Source organism: Guyanagaster necrorhizus, assembly GCF_019112545.1.
Source record: "Guyanagaster necrorhizus MCA 3950 unplaced genomic scaffold BT62scaffold_12, whole genome shotgun sequence".
NCBI lineage: Eukaryota > Fungi > Basidiomycota > Agaricomycetes > Agaricales > Physalacriaceae > Guyanagaster > Guyanagaster necrorhizus.
Window position 1 is genome coordinate 209,423 of NW_025064891.1, and position 19,024 is coordinate 228,446.

At 49.0% G+C, this 19,024-nt stretch overlaps 10 protein-coding genes across 10 annotated transcripts; 4 read left to right on the forward strand and 6 right to left on the reverse strand.

Moving 5' to 3' along the window:
- Positions 1 to 67: 67 nt before the first annotated feature.
- On the forward strand, positions 68 to 2,040 carry BT62DRAFT_967981 (uncharacterized protein; the record flags this gene model as incomplete). The annotated part of the gene is made up of 6 exons (XM_043188885.1): positions 68 to 126; positions 174 to 296; positions 346 to 1,052; positions 1,107 to 1,455; positions 1,508 to 1,921; positions 1,973 to 2,040. The coding sequence occupies exons 1-6, from the start codon at positions 111 to 113 to the stop codon at positions 2,038 to 2,040; spliced, it is 1,677 nt and encodes a 558-aa protein (XP_043039780.1). The 5' UTR covers positions 68 to 110.
- BT62DRAFT_931731 (Allantoicase) lies at positions 2,038 to 3,846 on the reverse strand. The gene is made up of 3 exons (XM_043186187.1): positions 3,469 to 3,846; positions 3,073 to 3,419; positions 2,038 to 3,022 (listed from the first exon to the last, which is right to left on the reverse strand). Exons 1-3 carry the CDS (start codon positions 3,805 to 3,807, stop codon positions 2,161 to 2,163), a joined length of 1,548 nt encoding a protein of 515 aa, XP_043039781.1. The 5' UTR covers positions 3,808 to 3,846; the 3' UTR covers positions 2,038 to 2,160.
- BT62DRAFT_967986 (uncharacterized protein) lies at positions 3,647 to 5,620 on the forward strand. The gene is made up of 4 exons (XM_043188886.1): positions 3,647 to 4,223; positions 4,278 to 5,029; positions 5,080 to 5,232; positions 5,285 to 5,620. Exons 1-4 carry the CDS (start codon positions 3,986 to 3,988, stop codon positions 5,495 to 5,497), a joined length of 1,356 nt encoding a protein of 451 aa, XP_043039782.1. The 5' UTR covers positions 3,647 to 3,985; the 3' UTR covers positions 5,498 to 5,620.
- Positions 5,365 to 6,408, reverse strand: BT62DRAFT_1075870 (prenylated rab acceptor PRA1; the record flags this gene model as incomplete). The annotated part of the gene is made up of 5 exons (XM_043179159.1): positions 5,365 to 5,910; positions 5,965 to 6,078; positions 6,132 to 6,162; positions 6,219 to 6,308; positions 6,364 to 6,408. The coding sequence occupies 5 exons, from the start codon at positions 6,406 to 6,408 to the stop codon at positions 5,696 to 5,698; spliced, it is 495 nt and encodes a 164-aa protein (XP_043039783.1). The 3' UTR covers positions 5,365 to 5,695.
- Positions 6,409 to 6,514: 106 nt separating this feature from the next.
- On the forward strand, positions 6,515 to 7,169 carry BT62DRAFT_931735 (uncharacterized protein). The gene is made up of 2 exons (XM_043186188.1): positions 6,515 to 6,852; positions 6,907 to 7,169. The coding sequence occupies exons 1-2, from the start codon at positions 6,606 to 6,608 to the stop codon at positions 6,933 to 6,935; spliced, it is 276 nt and encodes a 91-aa protein (XP_043039784.1). The 5' UTR covers positions 6,515 to 6,605; the 3' UTR covers positions 6,936 to 7,169.
- Positions 7,170 to 7,262: 93 nt separating this feature from the next.
- On the reverse strand, positions 7,263 to 10,141 carry BT62DRAFT_931736 (TPR-like protein). The gene is made up of 11 exons (XM_043186189.1): positions 10,013 to 10,141; positions 9,918 to 9,956; positions 9,571 to 9,859; positions 9,413 to 9,523; positions 8,715 to 9,352; positions 8,244 to 8,663; positions 8,142 to 8,195; positions 7,975 to 8,090; positions 7,880 to 7,913; positions 7,634 to 7,826; positions 7,263 to 7,579 (listed from the first exon to the last, which is right to left on the reverse strand). The coding sequence occupies exons 1-11, from the start codon at positions 10,109 to 10,111 to the stop codon at positions 7,545 to 7,547; spliced, it is 2,028 nt and encodes a 675-aa protein (XP_043039785.1). The 5' UTR covers positions 10,112 to 10,141; the 3' UTR covers positions 7,263 to 7,544.
- An 88-nt stretch (positions 10,142 to 10,229) lies between these two features.
- On the reverse strand, positions 10,230 to 11,436 carry BT62DRAFT_986850 (uncharacterized protein; the record flags this gene model as incomplete). The annotated part of the gene is made up of 4 exons (XM_043190025.1): positions 10,688 to 11,436; positions 10,550 to 10,637; positions 10,408 to 10,495; positions 10,230 to 10,304 (listed from the first exon to the last, which is right to left on the reverse strand). The coding sequence occupies exons 1-4, from the start codon at positions 11,340 to 11,342 to the stop codon at positions 10,230 to 10,232; spliced, it is 906 nt and encodes a 301-aa protein (XP_043039786.1). The 5' UTR covers positions 11,343 to 11,436.
- A 126-nt stretch (positions 11,437 to 11,562) lies between these two features.
- Positions 11,563 to 15,035, reverse strand: BT62DRAFT_967995 (alpha/beta-hydrolase). Its single transcript, XM_043188887.1, has 13 exons — positions 14,906 to 15,035; positions 14,752 to 14,848; positions 14,614 to 14,700; positions 14,535 to 14,557; positions 14,331 to 14,486; positions 14,208 to 14,279; positions 13,881 to 14,154; positions 13,764 to 13,823; positions 13,653 to 13,713; positions 13,369 to 13,600; positions 12,821 to 13,318; positions 12,342 to 12,770; positions 11,563 to 12,294 (listed from the first exon to the last, which is right to left on the reverse strand). Exons 1-13 carry the CDS (start codon positions 14,954 to 14,956, stop codon positions 11,809 to 11,811), a joined length of 2,526 nt encoding a protein of 841 aa, XP_043039787.1. The 5' UTR covers positions 14,957 to 15,035; the 3' UTR covers positions 11,563 to 11,808.
- Positions 15,036 to 15,116: 81 nt separating this feature from the next.
- BT62DRAFT_1075875 (asparaginase) lies at positions 15,117 to 17,074 on the forward strand. Its single transcript, XM_043179160.1, has 9 exons — positions 15,117 to 15,274; positions 15,321 to 15,418; positions 15,475 to 15,573; positions 15,622 to 15,703; positions 15,756 to 15,998; positions 16,049 to 16,088; positions 16,145 to 16,412; positions 16,468 to 16,673; positions 16,720 to 17,074. Exons 1-9 carry the CDS (start codon positions 15,189 to 15,191, stop codon positions 16,798 to 16,800), a joined length of 1,203 nt encoding a protein of 400 aa, XP_043039788.1. The 5' UTR covers positions 15,117 to 15,188; the 3' UTR covers positions 16,801 to 17,074.
- On the reverse strand, positions 16,536 to 18,284 carry BT62DRAFT_967997 (Tfb4-domain-containing protein; the record flags this gene model as incomplete). Its single annotated transcript, XM_043188888.1, has 9 exons — positions 16,536 to 16,551; positions 16,600 to 17,084; positions 17,137 to 17,173; positions 17,226 to 17,361; positions 17,417 to 17,542; positions 17,592 to 17,752; positions 17,802 to 17,843; positions 17,891 to 18,039; positions 18,085 to 18,284. The coding sequence occupies 8 exons, from the start codon at positions 18,282 to 18,284 to the stop codon at positions 16,844 to 16,846; spliced, it is 1,092 nt and encodes a 363-aa protein (XP_043039789.1). The 3' UTR covers positions 16,536 to 16,551; positions 16,600 to 16,843.
- Between the last annotated feature and the right edge of the window lie 740 nt (positions 18,285 to 19,024).

The window sequence follows — 19,024 nt, forward strand, 5'->3', positions numbered from 1 at the left end:
TACGCTTGTTCGGCATCTGCGGCAACGTGTTTGACATGTAAAGAGTAGCCAAACAATGAATGAAGGGTTTCTCCGTACTGTGATCTACTTACTGTACGTACTATAAAGCCATGGCTTCTTCGTCTGGTATGCATACTTTACTTTTACGAATGCTCTATTGCTCATCATATCAGCCGTTGGAAAGCTTTCTCGGGAAGAGTTTCGTCGTCAGAAAGATTTGGATGCAGCTCGAAAAGCTGGTACAGCGCCTGCCGCTTTGGATGAAGAGGGGAAACCTATCAATCCTCATATTCCTCGTATGCTGCTCTATCTTATAATGCTATCAGCGCCTCACTCGTCATTTAGAATACATCTCCCAAGTGCCATGGTATCTAGACACTGGAGCCCCAACCCTCAAACATCAGCGTCGACAAGATGACGACCGTTCAGCGACAAAACTTGATGCTTGGTATGATCGTGGTGCCAAGGCTGGACCTGCAGCTAAGAAGTATCGTAAAGGCGCATGCGAGAACTGTGGGGCTATGACCCATAATAAGCGGGACTGTCTTGAACGACCCAGGAAGAAAGGCGCCAAGTTTACCAACAAAGATATTCAAGCAGACGAAGTCGTACAGCAAGTCTCTGTCGGCTATGCTGCAAAGCGGGATCGATGGAATGGGTATGACGTTGCCGATCATAAACAGGTGTACGAAGAATATGCTGCCATCGAGGCCGCACGGCAAAAACTGCGCGAGGAGGAGATCGACAACCAAACTACGACTGACCTGGCCGCAGTTCGGAGGGTAGCAAAGGCAGGCAAAGTGGAAAACCAACAGGTCGACCCCGACTTTGGCTCAAGTGACGAAGAGGACGGAGATGAAGACAAGTATGCAGATGCCGCCGACGCCGTAGGACAGAAGCTGGATGCCAAAACACGTATCACAGTCCGCAATCTACGTATTCGAGAGGATACTGCCAAATATCTCGTCAATCTCGATCCTTCAAGCGCCTACTACGACCCGAAAACGCGCTCAATGCGTGATGCTCCTTTGCAAAACGTGCCCGCTGAAGACGTGCGTTTCTGAGAACACCCTGCCCTTCCTCCTGCTCATGATATATCAATACAGGCCAAATTTGCTGGAGATAACTTTCTGCGCTATTCCGGAGATGCCCCTGATGTCCAGCAGTTACAACTCTTTGCGTGGCAAGCTGCTGCACGAGGAAATGATGTACATCTGAATGCTAACCCGACCCAGGGGGAACTGCTGCATTCAGAGTTTAAGAAACGCAAGGAAGAGCTCAAAGAGACCTCCAAGGTTAGCATCCTCGCAAAATACGGGGGAGAAGAGTACCTGCAGGCAGCGCCCCAAGAACTACGGCAAGGTCAAACAGAGAATTATGTGGAATATTCTCGTTCCGGACAGCTGATTAAAGGTCGTGAGCGTGCAAAAGCCAAATCAAAATATTTGGAAGATGGTATGTTGGCACTTTTTATATCGACTAATCGAACGTGCTAAGGTGTTCCTAGTTCTGGTCAATAATCATGCCGCCGTTTGGGGTTCTTGGTACGATGCAGCGACTGGTACCTGGGGCTACGCTTGCTGTCACTCGACAATTCACATCTCCTACTGTTCTGGTCAGGCAGGCATTGATGCTGCTAAAGGCTCAAGTGCCCAGATTCTCTTGTCCTCAGATCCTAAATCTAGTGATCCACCCTCGTCTATTCCTGAACGCCTTGCATCCACAGAGATGATACAACAGAATTACGATAAGAAGAGGATGGGAGAGGGGGACATCAAACTGGACAAAGATCGCCTTATGCAGGCCATGAAAGATGAGAAGAAGAGGAAAAAGGGAGACGATGATGACCGCGATGGACTTGGGAAGAAGTCAAAGAGTAGCTGGGAAGGTGGCAGTCATGACGTGACGGAGGAAGAACTTGGTATGTATCATATGTTTCTATCCCAAAGACGAGATCTAAATCAATTCACAGAGGCGTATCGGATGCACAGGCGAATAACAGAGGACCCTATGGCGGGTTATGTCGATGCAGAGGGTTAAGCTGTCATTGTATGTTATCGTTTGCTTCTATGCAACTCGACAAGTTATGTACCTCACCAAAGCAAAGTTGAAAGCAAACATTATTGATACGCTAAAATCTAGTTACTCTGTAAGCAGTCGTCAGAGTCTCAGACAGACTGCATCGTCTTCCTCTAGCTCTACAATTTCACAATCCTCGATGTTGCCGTTGCCGATTTGCGTCTCCACGCAAGTGAAATCCACTACTTGGTCTCCAAGAACGGTCATTGGTTGATGCCATACTGCGGTATCATACACGATGCCCTGTCCGGGTCGTGCCAAGAACGCTCTCAAAGTCTTCATATCTGGTTTATCTCCTCCATTTGCAACGACGACTAGGTATCCTGTTCCGTTGGCGGTGGCCATTGGAATGAATGCCTGATTTGTATATCGATGTCGTTCCATCACGTTCACCTTGATCTTTCCATCGTGCACAGTTAGCGGTTTGCAACGATAGACGGACAGACCGGTAGTGGCACCCAAGTTGTCTTGGTATCGATTTTCCAGCAGTGCCAACTTGTGGAACTTTGTTGCGGTACCACCATTGGCGGGGGTGACTGTGACGTCCTTGGGGACTGCAGCATGGTCTTGATAGGCCTGGACTACGTTCCCAAACGGTGCAAATGCTTCGGGAGTCAGGGGAAGGACTGGAATTGTGGAGGTGGGGGTGGCTGTGTTTATACTGGGGTTTGCGGGGACGGAAGACGGGGAACGGGACCCCATAAGCCTTACCCGTTTTATACCCCCATCTGGGTGGATGGTCACACGGACGTGAGTATATGCCTGTCCCTGGACGTTCTGGAGCTGGAAATAGTGCTGTCGATGCGGTCCAAGCTTAGTTCTTGACAGTATTAGCGTCCATTCCTTTGAATCCAACGAGGCATGTGCTTCGCAGCTCTCCGGGAAGTTCCCTTTGAAATGAGCGGTATCGATCTCCATGGACTGCAGATATCCTGGGATGCCCCTATGAACCCGTCATTTACAATCACGTCGAGTATTGGAAAAAGGACATACAGCTTAAGGATGGCCCAATCCTTGTGTCCTTTTTCTCTACTACGTTTCGTCTCCCACCCATCGCCCATGTCTTTACCTCTGCCAGGGAGAATGAGATTAGTGCCTACACCAAAGTGCTGGTCGCTTGTTTCAACAACTGAGCCCCCTGCAAAGACATGGGCAAGGTCAAAGACATGTGTCGGATCTTGCGGGATCACGAGTACAACGTGTCCGTAGACCCTGAATCGCGCAATACCACCATCTGGATACACTTTAAGCTTGACAAAATTGACAGGTTCTGACCGAGGAATGGGGACCAGATGGTGTGCATTGGGTCCAAGGTCGACGGGCGCTAAGAGCTCTTTCCACTGTCCAACGGTAAGTACACAAGAAGAGCATATCAGCAATATCAAGTACCCTGGAATCATCTTTGGATGGAGATTCGTCCGCATCACCTCGGAAGGCATCAACCGACGCCCTGGGTGCCTCGTTGCCATTAAAATGCGATGTATCAATGTCAAAACCGACAATTGAGCCTGGGGTACCGAGTTGTATAATGCACCAATCGTGATCTGGATTGTGCCTCCTGGACTCCCAGCCACTGTAGAGAGCGCCGTTGGGTCCAAATTGACCCTTGAGGCTGATTGCCGGCTCTACAAGCAGTAAATGATAAGCCTCTGCAAAGAAATCATCAGAAACGCTGAGGACACGGCCACCAATGGCAACAGAAGATAATTCTATAGCGTTGAAGGGCATGGCACTCAAGGCAACCTTGGGGAAAAGGAGGAGGGCAAGGGTGCGGTCCGATGTACTAAAATAGCAATACGGATATCGTGCCGGATTAAAATCGGGCCGTGAATCGGATCCGGGAACAAATATCAGGCCTCCTCGTCCAGGAACTCTGTCAGTGTCATCCTATCCTTCGTCTCGCACCATGATTCCTATTGCTCCTGCACCACCGGCTCCCTCTGTATCGTCCTTTATCAACCCTTCGCAAATCGATGTCAACGACGACAAGTCCAGACGGACGACGAAGCGAAAGCGTACTGACACCCCCGACGAGTCGGGCACCGATGCGCCAGCTCGCAACACTCCACGACATGGTCCCAAGAAGAAAAAGGCCAACAGGGCATGTTTTCATTGCCAAAAAGCTCACTTGACCTGCGATGATAGTACGCTCCTTTCACTGCTTCGTTTTTTTGGTCCGTTCACTCACTCATCTGCAGCACGTCCATGTCAGCGCTGTACGAAACGTGGTATCGCGAACAGCTGCACAGAGGGTCACCGCAAAAAGGCCAAATACTTACTTGACGACGAGGAACTGATTGAGCTACGAAGAAGTAAGGGTCCTGTGACGGACAAAACAGTGGATGCACCACCAGTCGAGGAGATTGCAGAACCCGTGTTTGCACCATCCTTCGACGCCAATTTCCCGTTCGGCTCAGAGGCGGCCAACCTCGAGTATTCAATTTTGTCCGCGATACTTGGCAACCCGTCTCCGACGGACTCGGCAAACACCCCACCGCCCGACTTCTGGCCGTCAGTGCCGTATAACCCGCCCTTTGTAACATACCCGTATCAGTCTGCCGATGAGACGGCACCTCCCCCGCCCCCCCCATCCGCCCCAGACCCCGGGTCTGAGCCACCTTCGGCACAAGAGCCGCCGGCTCTCCATCCGCTCGCACCCCGCTATCCTCTCGACTCCCGTCCCCGCTCACCCCCTCTCTTTCTCACTGACGCCCTTGACCCGCCCACATCCAACTTGCAGACTATTAATGACCGCATTACCAAGCCTTACGATTATACCGAAGGTTATCATTTTTTGATGAAACACTTGCCCACCCGCTTCGAGAAGAACGATATACTCCGCATCGTCCGTGCCCTCGCTATCTTCCGCCCGTCCCTTATCGCCCTGCAGATGCCTCTGTCTCTCGACGACGAGGTCTTTGTGGAAAAATGTTTCCAGAGATCACTATTCGTGAGGCTTGAATTTCTTTCTCACCCCAATTTATACTGACTCCCTTCCAGGAACTTGACAAACTTATGTCCTTTTCTGGAACACCAACCGTTGTTTGGCGACGTACCGGTGAAATTTGTCTTGTCGCACCGGAATTCTGCATGCTCACCGAATGGGCTATGGAGGATCTCGTCGGCCCTGGCAAAAGAAAATACATTTACGAGGTGACGCCGTCAAATTTCATTTTTCTCCCCTCTGCCCCCTAACCTCGCTCAGCTCTTCGAGAACCAATCTGTCGTCGAATATTGGGAAAATTTTGCTTCCCACGCCTTTGAAAACACGACACAGTCAGTTTATTCTCATTGTGTTCTGCTAAAACCCTCCGGTGCCCCTGTCCCCTCCACTTTCTGTTTTAGCATTCGGAGAGATCTCTTCGACCTACCAAGCGTCGTAATTGGCAAGTTATCTCGTGCATTTTCGATATCGTAAACCTAATAGTCGTTATTTAGGACAATGGCTTCCTCTTCTCTGATGTATCTTTATCCTTTTTTTTCCGGCGTGTTCTTTTTTCATTGTTCCTATACCTGTACCTCATTACGCATCGCATACACCAAAATGGCATCAGTATTTAAATCGCACATAGATAGAAACCAGCTTGACACAACCTGCATTCTGATTCGGAGACTGCTACACTGTGTCCTGTACTGCAGCGTACTCGCTCTCTACACCCGGCTCAACAAAACTGGCATGCCCAAGAATCAATACTCCGGAAGCTCCAACCAACCAGAAGAAGGTCATTACTGGCGACGCGAGCCAAAGGAGCGGCAGGCCTATAACGAACAGACCTGTATACAAGTGCTTTTGGGTCACAGTATGCTCGCCAAATTGCACAGGTTCAGGAGCTATTGGAATACTTTAGTGAAACTAAATAAGAACAAGAGGTATTTATGCCGCACCCCACTTGTTGATTACCGCAAAGCCTCCAACGAGGAAACCCAGCGCAATAAGTAGAAGAGGGTTACTAATGAGTGCATACACCGCCAGAACTGCAATGATTAATCCGTAGTTTCCTGTTATGTACAACAATGAGCTTTTTCATTCTGGTGTTCCAATCTGCACAGACCTGAGAAGTACCGGGTATTGTATGACACTCTCTACTCATGAGGACGTTGAGCGAGAAGGCTATCAATGAGTAGCAAAAAGGACATACAGATGTGGCCTGGTTCAAGTCCGCGGGCCTAGATATACGATGATAGTCAAAAAACTCGCTCGGTGGGCGAATTGCTGAAAGGCGGGTTTCCTGATTCAGGCAAAATATATCTAGTGTAACGGGGTAAAACAGAAAAGCAACATACGCGAAAAGATTTAACAGCGTCGGTGACTCGCAACACTGCGTCCATGATGAATGGATATCGATGGAACGGAAGAAAAGGCAGCTGCACGAAGGAAGTAGATGGTGGCGAAAAGTGAAAGTGTACGTGTAGCACAGCCTCAATATTATACGGCCTGCAACATTCATCATCACTGCGCCTAGGCACGTTCAGGCCCCTCTCTAGGTTTCCTTACTCTTACTACTGCACAGAATAGCGCCAACGCTATGATTCGGCGCCCACCTACTCTCATTCGTATGTCTGACCTCGATGTGCAAGACGTTCGCGACGTGGTCGCCCTACAGAAACAAGACTCTGATACTAGAAACGCCTTTGTCAGTAAAATTGCGCAGACATATCAGGGCCCTCCTCCCGGTCCTGAGCGTGGCAAGGAGCTTTTGGAGCATTTTCAGGCTGCTTCCGCATGGCAGGCTGCCAAAGAGGATAGGGAGAGACGACTAGGATTGGTAAACGGTGCGCATCTTTGTGTTGTATGCGGTGAACAGACAGTTAGAACATGCACGACAGACAACGAGGCCAGTACATCTCGGAATTAAGTGCTCTGCAACATTGAGCGCTTGAGCACGGAAGAACGGGAGCACACTCTGTCAGCCAGAATAGCCACTATGTATCCCTCTGATTCTATATCTTATGGAGACCTTGCTGGATTTTAGATATTCCTGAGCAAAACCAGCTAAATGTTCTTCAAAATCTCAGGTTCCTTTTTATTTGTAGTCCAACTAGACCACCAACATACAATGCAATAAGAACGACGGGAATTCGTCGAGAGAAGAGCAGGTGCTCCTTCAGAGACGAAACAAAATCAACCGTCGATGAGGCTTCTGAGTCGGCAGCTCAAGACGACACCTTCAGCCTCGAGGTGTTGCAGCATGAGCAGTGTCTGCCCTTTCATTCAGTCAGCCAAACGACGCGACGAATTATGACAGCCGGTAAAGTACTATTTCTGCATCAATGAAGCCCCAACAGCCAATGAGGACAGTCGCCATTTGCCTTCAGTGACAGCTTGCTACTAGTACATCGTCTACGGCCGAACCAAGGAGGGTCGGACCATCACGCAGAATTTGCTGTGATCCGAAACGGTCAATTTTTATCGTAAACAATCTTTTCGCGTAAAGTCTGTATATCTGAGCAATACTCAAATCCCTCTACACATCCAAGTTCGTAAACTTGTCTCGAAAACCTACAGCGGTGGAAGGTCAAAAAGATTTTACATCGCAAACGAAGTTAGACAAGCCTTGGAGATCTTTCTGGTCACATAACACTGCCAGATCCAACCTCTGAATATGCAGACATGCAGTCTTTAGACTGTCCCATAGTGCACGACTCATTATGCCTCGTTTGTCATTCAGCTTTTCGCTATCCGGGGCCGAGTCTGCATCCTGGAGCGCCAGTGCGTCCAATATGTGTTGTGCTGCCTCCTCGTATCGCTGTAACGTGAATGGTTGACAACACGGACACTCAGCTAGACCGATTGACTCACCCTCAAACTGATGCACGAAATCCCTAAATTAAATCTGTACAAAACAAAAAGGAAATCAGCTAAAAAGAGTTCACCATGTTCACGGGGAACGCAACCTTGCTCGAATATAAGTAGGGTTCATTTCAAGGGCCCGGTAGTAATACTGCAGTGCATCTTCAGCGTGACCACTGTTAGCCATGGTTGCTCCGACACGATTATACAGAAGCCAGTCCTGCATTTATAAAAGTCAAAGAATGGACCAAGTGCGAAAGGAGCAATTTACATCTGGTCTGACCGCAAGCGCCGTACGAAAGCAATCCTGTGCTTTGGTATAGTCCTACATGATCATTCAACGGCTGATCTTCATTGGGAGGATAAGCGTTACCTCACTGCTATTGAATAGCACAGCGAGAGCAATTTGCACGTCGGCGTCTATCCCTCCAGCATCGTGGTCAAGACGTGCCATGCCCATCAGGCACCCCACCAAAGCCTGACATCTTTCAGGTGTCCACTCATCTACCTGGCGAGGAAGTTCTTTCCATAAGGATGCATACCTAGGATTGGGATTTCTTTGCACCCATTCCCACACTGCGCTATAGGTCCCGCCACGATTCCCATCATTTGTCTGCGAAATAGCAAGAGCTAACCAACTTTCGATGTGTCCCGGATCCAGTTCAACTGCCCTGCCGAGGGCCTGCAAAGCCTTTTGTTCTCTCTCGTTCTCTTGCTGTTTCACACCGAGCTCGTACCAGGCCTTAGCATTCGTGATATCTCTCTGTACGGCCGCTTCGAGTTCCAGCACGCTCTGCATCGATGAATAAGCCTTTGGGGTCTTTGCAACAGAAGGATAACTTACCTCAAAGACGGACAGACGCTCATCAGAATGCATTCTGTGGTTCCTCGTTCTTGTCGAGTCCCCAACAAGATATGGATTGTTTTCCTGAAATTGATAGTTATTCAACGGCCTGATTGCTGATGCTTCGGCCTCAAGGCGATCCCAGTCATTCTGCAAGCGATCCCAAGTCGGGTTGGCGGCAACTTGGTTGGGTCTCGTTGCTTGGACGTTGCTCCAGAACTGAGAATATTCCGCATTTTCTTGCTTGAAATAGGCGTCATTGATATCCAGCTGATCAATAGCATTCAGATTTTCCCTGGTGCGAGAAGCGGAGGCAATTTGACCCATTGGTAGCTGTTCAACGGCCTTGCCCTTTCCTTTCAAACTGGCAGACGGCGTAGAATAGGTCGTCGGAGCATAACTTCCATCGTTCTCTACCATCTGATTCCCATCGACAACAATGGTTCGATCCCTCAATTGTCTCATCAACCCCATGAACTGACTATTCTGAAACTTGGGATTATGTTCACCCTGGACAGTTTCCAAGAGCATCCCAGCCGTTCGCGCCAACTCATCTTGTTCTCCCTGTAGTTGACGAAACTGATCTTCTTGTACATGTAGTTGCTCCTGCGACTCGAATTCTTTCTCCCAAGACAGCTCTAGATCGTTCGAATAACAGGATTCAACAATCGCGGCATCCGTCAATGGAGGTGACTCACGAGTATCGTGCATAGCCGATTGCGGGTTCGAAATATTCATCGACAACTGAGGGAGAAAAGCGGGTCTTTGAGCTGGGCCGTGTGCAGCCGCACTGTTCCATGGTAGTGAATCTATATATGAATCAATAAAAACAAATGAAAGATGAAAGGAATAATACAGTGTAAATGGGGTGTCGACGATCTTTGAGAGCTCGGGCTGATTGCTGCAACTTGTTCGTGTGACGCTGAACTCGCGGTGGGTTGCTGGAGCATAAAATCAGCGGCCCATCCAGACAACACACTTGGCTGTTGGTGATTATCTTTCTGTGCGTGTATCGCTGGAAGGGAAGAACCGACAGCGGAAAAATCGAATGCACGACTCGTGGTGAGCGGTAGAGGCGGACTCGCGGAGAAGAAACGGGCAGCATCTTGATCGACAATTGGAGCTGCTTGCTGAGTGCGAAATGTCTGTACAGCATTTCGACTTTGTGAATATGAGAGAAGGCGTAGAGGATACAAGACTTACTTGTCTTGAAGGCCCAGCACGTCCTATACCGAACTGATCCTGATAATACACAACTTTAGATGGATGACAAGGCCGAAATAAAAGGTTATCCTTACCTGCTGTACGCCTCGGTCCTGATCAAACCGTTTCGAAAGACCCTGCAGTGGGTTCACTGGTCCGCATTCTGCCTCGCCGACAAGTAACGGTAGGGCCATGTCTGGCTTAATGGATGGTGGTGGCACGGCTCCAAATCTTTATAACGGTTGCCGATTGCGGCATGCAAAAGACATAATGATTAAAATTGATATTACAATTTACAACCCTAACCCTAAGCTACCATTGCTCCTTCATTGCTGGCCCGTTTGGCATCATGTATTCGTCTACATTCTGCGCCGCCATCGGAGCGTACTGTTTGAATCAGTCAGTCAATACATACTGCTTATAATTATGCTTACAGTGTCTCTGCGAGATCATGGTCAGACAAGAAATCAACAATGAGATAGAGCCATACATTCAACGCGTCCAACCTGCTGAAAGTCTTCTTACAACCTTGACAAACATTCGCTTGTGCCTTGGCAGTATGGAGTGCCTGATGACGTCTAGTGACAGCGATGAGAAGCCTTGACAAAATACTGCGAGTATCAGGGACGTACTTGCAGTCATGTTGGCGGGCAAAACCCTTCTGGCAGCCGGGCCATTGGCATACATATGGCCTCTCTTCGGTATGAGACCTTAGATGGCCTATAAATGGTGTAAGGTTAAATGATCAAACGCGAACTGGTACGATTCACCTCTGAGGTTGAAGCGACGAGTGAAAGTACTACCACAACCCGGTACCGGACATTGAAAATGGGCCTCGTTTCTGCGTCTGTTCGCACTGGCAAGCTGAGTAGCGGAAGTTGTGACCTGCTGCTTCTCAACTTGAAGAATAGGTGGAAGGCGGGGCACGCCGCTGGCAGATGGATAATGATTGGCACCGACGCCACCCTGGCTTGGGCTTGCTTCAGGGCTCTGCGAGGAGCGACCCGGACGGGACGACGGCATCTCTGAATCCTTGTCAGGCTGTTCGGGGGAATGAGCGTCCTCAGACGGAGCGACAGACATGTTGGCAGTGTCTTGAGGCACGGTAGTTGTTGACTGAACGGTAAAGGCGACAGAGTTGGGAGCTGCGATGTAGGTGTAGGTGCGGGGACCATCCGGTTCAGTGGCAGGGCCATCTGTGGGAATGAGAGCGCCATCGCCTTGGCCATACATATTCTGAACAGGATACTGCTGTCTGCTGATAGCATCGAGTGCGATGGCTGCTGCGTGTTGTTGAAGATGATGTTTCTGAATTCGTGGGGGATGCGAAGACTCGGAGACGCCGCTGGCTGCTGGCGTCGTCATTGGTAAGGACCAAGCCGGTATGGGTGTCCCTCGCACGCCTGATGTTGTCTCTGCGGACATGCCTGCTATCAAATTCAAGGCCCGAAACAATCCCGAAAGACTGCTGATGCTCGCTGATGTTCCTGTGCAGCCTCTGTTTACAGCTAAGGTGCCCTGTTCACGAAGTAAGTTGACCGTTTCATGCACAAAATACAGACCGACCGATGTTGGAAAGGACAGTATCGTGTTGGCAAAGAGAAAGGAAGAAGCCCCTTTGCCGATCTGCTGCACAGCCCATGCACAGCAATGCGTCTAAATTTGGCATCTCCAATCATCCCTCCATGCTGTGCAATTGCCATAAGTGCTGTGCTGCTAAAGGTGAGATTCTACTGGTAGATACAGTTCTACTAGCCGACAGCTGTACGTAGAATAGCAGAATATTTGAAACGATGAAGGTATTTGGGAACTTGAAAGAATTATATTCTGTACTCCGGAGACCGACGTTTCATGACAGCTAACTAATGAGTAAGACAAATAAATTCTGACATCATCTCGAACTAAAATGTGAATCCAATAGGCGCCGGCGACGCATCAACTCGGTCTCACTAATCGTTTGACCCGTTTGTCTCGGTCCGTTCGATTTCTGCACGTCTTGATTCGCAGGCGATTGATAGCCGTCAACGAGCCCCAGCATTACCATGCAGTCACGGTCGGGGTCAAGGAGCGTTTCCCCCTCAGAGGAGATATCTGCTTCCGGCGGTGAAGTCCCTCCATTCCCGTTGGACTGGGTTTCATCTACTAGTTTCTTGTCGCGTGGAAGGCTTGTAGGCGATAGACGTCCCTGGTATTTCTTCGGCACGAATGTGATGCCCGTATCATCAGTCTCTGTTTCCGAAGTAAAGGGACTAGTTGGCCTTTGGTCAGGACAGTCAGCATACGCTGAAGAGTGCGATGTATGGTGGATCGGCGTCGTATTGTCAGTGCTGAATCGCCCAAACGCTTGATCGATCCATTCAGCAAGATCTTCAATGACCTAAGAAGTTTTTAGTAGTATGGACAATATCACAAACGAAAACTCACAGCGATGGCTTCAGGCATGATTAGAGGCATCTGAAGATAACCATGGGACCACTCTGAGAAGATCACTATCTGAGCCCAATCATCCTCAGTTTCCCGCCCAAGTTGGTCCCTTTCCTTTCTCATCGAAAGCTTACGACTGCCATCCAGTGGCACGTCTGCAACGCTCATCCGGAGGGACTCTCCAACTTTAGGGCTCTTACCGGAAAGCCCCATGTCAAGTTCGATTTTACGCGCTCGTTTGGCTTCTCTGATGCGGCCCGCGAAGACAACAGTGTCGTCCACAAACGGGTCCTTTTCCCCGCATTGCATTAGTAAGGGAGGAAATTGGGCGAGAAGGTGACTCGGTGCAAGTACCGGGGATATTCGATAGTCGGTCGCGAAATCCGGGTTGTGATTCGGACCAATGTATAGAATAGCCATTGCACGCATCTGATGATATGAAGTTAGTGTGGGAGGATGACAATTATGTTCAAGCTTACCATTGTAGGAGAGATGATCCTGTCGGTAAAGTAACTTGTCCTGCTTGCCATTGTCAGACGAGTACCTGTGGGTAGTTTCGGCTCTTGTGAGAGGTGTGATACTTTATGATCTGCAGCAGAAACAGCGGCGGATAGATCCTCCTGTCGTTCGGTATGTAACGCGGTAGCACTCGGTGCTGTTGGAGGGACAGTAGGAGAGTTGCACTTTACATTATTCGGAGATCGCCTCTTATCCACTCTGCACAAAAAATCGTCTTCTTCTTCGCTTGAGGACCGGTTCTCGTCAGCAAAGGATGTTCGGGCCCGTAAGAACGATTTTCGTCCCATTGACACGCGGGTGGAGTTTGGTGAGTGGGATTTCTCCTTTAACCGAGGCCCAGCTTCATCGTTACCACCGGCAAAACCAGACATGTAAGTATCTTTCCAGCTGCTTCTCCGCTTAAGACGTTTTGGACAGGGAACGCCAGGTCTATTATCTCCGACTACACTGAGGGGATTCTATGGAGCAATCAGATGCATGAAATACACATCATAATAAACCGACATACGATATTCTGTTTCAAGCCATTGTATTCTTCAGACAAGTTCTGTAATCCGGGAAGATCCCCAGACGGCTCTTCGGATCGCAGAATGCGCAAATTATCTGGGGTCATCCAAGAAGTAAAATTGAAATCAAGCGCGGCATAGCTAAGGGCCATTGCGTGTGGCTTTGGAAGCGTCAGAAGGTTCCACGGCTGTTCGAGAATCTTTAAAACGACGTTGACCGCAATACAAGCCCCACTTAGGAACACAAGTGAGTGGTAATACGAACTCGGAAATAGTATGTGCTTACGCAGAATCCCCGGTGACTATGATTTTCAAGTTGTGGCCTGACATGCCGATGATTCTACCACCTAAGCAGGTGTTGTTTTATGTAGAATTCATGACAGCGACTGCAACTTACCAGAATCAACAAGCAGCCTGTAAAGGTCGAATGCCTCGTCTATGGCGAAGGGGTAAGGATCTAGAAGAGGAGAAAGTCAGTATGTATGATGATCGTGATCGTTAAATTCAACAGCACATTCTGGCGCCTTTCCATAGTCTAGGGACAGAACAGGTTTTCCTGTTGATCTGGCCCACATTCGTAGACGGTCTTCGTGATGTTCGGGATTCATGGCTATGAACCCTCCCCCAGGGATGTCCAGAATCAAGTCAGATGACTGGCTTAGACTTGCATCCGTGGAGGCAAAGAAAAGATACACAGTGATGGGTCGCTGACAAGGAGACACTTTAGGTCTCGCTAACAAAATCTTCCGGCGGATAGTGACGGGAGGCAAAGGCGAGAACGATCGTATCTAAGGATGTAAAGGATAAATCTGTGATTTTGGCATGTAAGAGGATGGTTTACCCATGGATTGGTGGTCTTTTCCCAGGTAGCCCGTAGCATCTCGACAGTGGGCACAGCTCGGAATCGTCGTAGCTGATGGAAAATGTGTTATAACGGTTTCGATACATTACTTGAATAGCCTACCTTCTCGTCCGCCTCATTAGGATATAACATATAGTAACCCGAGAATAATACAGAACAAAGATCCCGCAACCACTTGGGTCGTATTGACATGGCTGTTGCAAATCCTGCATCCAAACCAGTGATGATCCATGTTGCACGATAATACGACGGAGAATACTGCTGCAGTGTCAATCAAAGTAGCAAGGGAAATATTATAGGACGGACAAGGTTAGCTAGAGGCTCTGGCGCTATTGGAAAACATGTATCAGGAAAGAGTCAATATGACAAACGCCGAACTCCTCACATTGAAGTCCAAGTATCTTGTCAAAATTCCGTACGGCGTATATGGCTGTTAACGTACTGACAATAAGTTGCCAGGGAGTGAAACGTCCTGCACGATATTAGACCTCCCATAACGCTCGGAGGATGGAAGTGACAGTACGGAGATATCTGTTCAGACGGCTGAGCCAAAGGATCGGAGGCGGACCCGAGTTTCCCTGAAGAATGCGCCATAGCCAAAATAAGACGACGAGGAAGACCTGGGCCAGGGTCGCGGTGACTTCATTTCAAAGTAGTACGAAGAAATATTTGCTTACCTGCATTCTCTTCCAGGAGGGATTAGGGCGCCCTACAAAATGGTCAATCATGCTACGACAGAGCCAGGATTAGGGTCTACTGGCTTGGGAGAGGCAAGCAGCAGTGGCATGGAGTCGCAGAATATAATCGCGGTACACTTGCATGTGATTTCTCACGGCAAGAACGTCCGATTTCAATAGAGCCAAACATGATCGGAGGGTCCGGAGTCCAGACTCTCGTCTGCCCCTCACCTGAGCTGTATTAGCAGAGGTGGCCAATTCATACAGTCTTACAGTCTCACCCATGACTGGCAACTATATTGTAGTCCACGGTGGGGCTGGCTACCATAGGGAATCTTCAGAATCCTCAGTCAAACGCGCCCTCCGACGGTGTGTGGTTCCTGTGCATGCACAGTATATTCTAACAGGACCTCAGAGCATGCAAAAGAGCTTCCAGAGGGTCCTCTAGTGCAGCGGTAGAACTCGTAGAGGATGCTGTATCCACACTCGAGGACGATCCATGCCTCAATGCAGGTCTATATCTCTTCATAGTCTTTCATTGATATGCAATTTTGACCACTTCAAGAAAGGCTTTGGATCAAATCTGACACTTCAGGGTACTGTTGAATGTGACGCAAGCATCATGGATGGTGCGAGGAATGCTTTTGGAAGCGTTGGCGCCACTGCAGGTATAAACATCCAACGTACAATGATGCACCCCTTATAATTGCTGCTAGGTATAAAAAACCCTATTCGATTAGCGCGTTCGGTGCTAGAACATTCTCAAATTCTCGATCCCCTAGGACGTACCCCGCCTTTGTCTGCCATTCTGTTGCTCGTAAGAACCTCACAAAGACTCACTATCACGCAGAACGCTTGTTTCTCCAGGTGCCAATTTATTTGCCGAACATCATCTCGATAGGCGTTACATTGTAGATCCCACCTCCCTTGCAAGCCAACAAGCTGTTGAAAATTGGAAATCCTGGATCGCGAATCTGAACCAGGCTACCCAAGGATTAGAGGTGATCAACCGCAAAAAATTGCACGATGTTCAGGACACTGTAGGCGCCATCGCCTGGTGCGGTCCTTCAGATATTGCGGCTGGTGTCTCAAGGTCAGTTGTTCGTCGTTCATATCTGGTGCTATCTAAAACAATGCTCCCAGTGGCGGTTTACTGCTGAAACATTCTGGGAGGATTGGCGAGGTAAGAGCGTTCTCGTTAGATGCAGATGGTCCCGATTTCGTCTCTTTTCCTTACAGGCAGCCGTCTACGGTGCCGGATGCTGGGCACAACGAGGCGAAGCAGTTATAGACGGGAGAACACTAGTACGAGGAATAGCGTGCAGCGTTTCAGGTATTGCAGGCCCTATCGCCTTTTTGTTGCTCTTCACTAGCGTTTCAGGCGCCGGTGAAAACATAATTAAGTCTTCGTTGGCCAAGCTTATTGGTAAAACCACCGGGGATGCTCTTTCTTCTAATCAAGATATCCATAACGCGCTAGAAAAGGTGCTAACGGTAGATCTGTATGGTATAATTTTTCTTACAGCACCATTGATTATCCGGAGGGGCTCACGCTGTCGCAGACGCATGCAAAGAATCCTGGGAACAAAATCCGAAAGCAGGGATAATCTTACTAACAGTTGAGGACGAGGGAAAGTCCAGGAGCGGCATGTTCTATATTTTTTTCGAAGATGATGTGCCTGATACTTTAGTAGTGCGGCTATGGTGTGCCTTCACAACAGCGAGCATGGCTATTGCTTACATTTCGCCGTCCAATCCGAATCCAAAAGTAGAACCCTATTACCATGAAAACATGCCTAACTGATCGTTAATAGAGCCTCGTACTTCGGCGGCCCCGTGAGAAAGATGCGGGTTGCAAACGTCCTTTGGTATATATCACGGCTTGGTCACTGTGAAAGTGATATAGATGATGGATTGTGAGAGCGATACAGTCGTCTCTTAGCCAGGTCCTTGTCTCGCGCCATTAGTCCCATTGCTGTTGCCTTGTCCAATAGAGGCGCTATGGAGTGATTGATATGATGTATTTCCATTGTGGCCGGAGAAAGGAGCTACAGAACCTGAGTGGCTCGGAGTTGGTGGCTGACTGGAAGAGGGTGTGCGCTCGACCGAGCCATTGGATTGCGCCAAGAGGGGCTTTGCTGCATTCAGTCGTTGCAATGTTTTGATCGGAAATTTTGTTCTACCGAATTTAATAAATGTCTCCGCAAGGATAGCTTATCCCTAGCGCTTACCGGCAGGTCGAACACACCGGTACTGGCTGACAAAATACTAATAAGTAACATCAGACGCAACGTTGAAGGAAGGTAGGAAAGTAACGTACTAGAGAGGCACACCGAACACACGAAACCGATGTCGATTATGTTCTTGTGACAGAAGCAGGCCGCACGAAAGTCGATTCTGTCTTGTGTGGGGACAGACAACACCTTTCGAATAGAAGGTGGGGAGAGAAACGACATCTAGGGTCTTGGTGAAACGGCATAACGGGCAACAAGTCACATATACTGAACTCACAATCAGGTATTGAAGAAGCGCATCCCGTCGCTCCAGAGATATGTACGAGCCTCCGGTCAAGTGTGCAGCCTGCTGTAAAAATACGGAGTCCGTGCCGTATATCTGGCAAGCGTCAACGGCTACCTTCTGCGACTGGTTAGCCGACAAAGGAAACGAAGGGTAAACATTATTATACCAGTTTCTGAGCCGAGAAGATGGCATTCATAATGGGAATGTAAGACGTAGTAAGATCCGGAGATACGGACAAGATGAGGATCCGAGGGTCGGTAGAACTGCCGGCCTCGAGAGATTGAGAGGAGTTGTCGGATGTTGACGCAAGGGCCACCCTGTTAACGTCTAGAACATACAAGGTTTAGCTCAGTCAAAATCAGCGTGATAGCCTTACAGCAAAGGGCCTTAGTCAACGCTCCGACCAGACCACAAGGCGCTAGTAGGGCCGTGAGAACAGGCGCGAGGTAAAGCCACAGTGCGTACCTTCCTCTTCGTCGTCCATGAGCACATCTAGCTCGTCTCTGATGCTTCGAACGATAGCCGAATCAACCATTTTGAAGGCTAGATATGAATTAGAATCCATTTGCATCGTGGCGCCAACTTCCTGGTCAATTGAAGAATAGAGCATGACGCTAAAGAGCATAAGAGACTGCGATGGCGAAGATGTGTATGCCAACCTCTTGCCGGGAAGGGCACCAAAGACAGCAAGGGTATTTTCATGCTTAGAGGCCAAGTGGGCGTTGAGAAAAACGAGTAGCTGGGAAAGAAAAGAGTTGAGGGCAAGGGGATATGCGTTGGAGGAATGACCAGAAAGATGCCATTGAGTCGGGGACAAGTCTACGACGACAGACAGATGGGAACCAGTGGAATCGTCCATGAAAGACTGAATTAGGAAAGAGGCGGACCGACGAGGGGCATTAATTAAATAATTTATATTTTCTTTTGCTAAATGAACATGGATCTTGATCTACCCTTCCCCAACGTTGACAACGAGGGCCATCATACGTGGACCTCTCCTCACCCCATATGACCATCAGATCTGTCGCCGCCTTCTCCCGTATGCTGCACACGGCGAGATCCGCGACTCGGTCGTACTTTTCGTCATTGTTGCCAGTGATGCCCACGCGGTCAGCGCCTACGACCCGAGATGCGGATAGACCCAGGAGTAGAAGAGTGAAATTTAGGTTGAGGGGACGGAAGCATCGCTGGATCGCTCATTGCACGGCGGCCAGTGGTGCAGAGTGCGGATTGAACGGAGTGGCGGATGGAAGACAGGGTGAAGGGTCCCTGGCCTGCTGACTGACGGTTACATTTGGGGCAGACAGACACCAAAGTCGGCATCGACGGCGACGATGAACTCGAACAATTATTTCGGCAGAACAGGCTGAATCCTATAGGCTGGACGGGGTGAATCACGGCGCCAAATGAGACAATTTCCGCAGACGGTAACCACATCTGGAGTACTGATAAGGTGTGATCTGATGAAGGCAGCGAAGACATCTTGTCGAACGAGTAGTAGAACTGTTAGAATACACAGTATGTACAGAGTAGCAGTATTATTTCCAACCATGCAAACAGAAAGAGAGGAGAAATATAGAAATACAGGGGAGGACAACA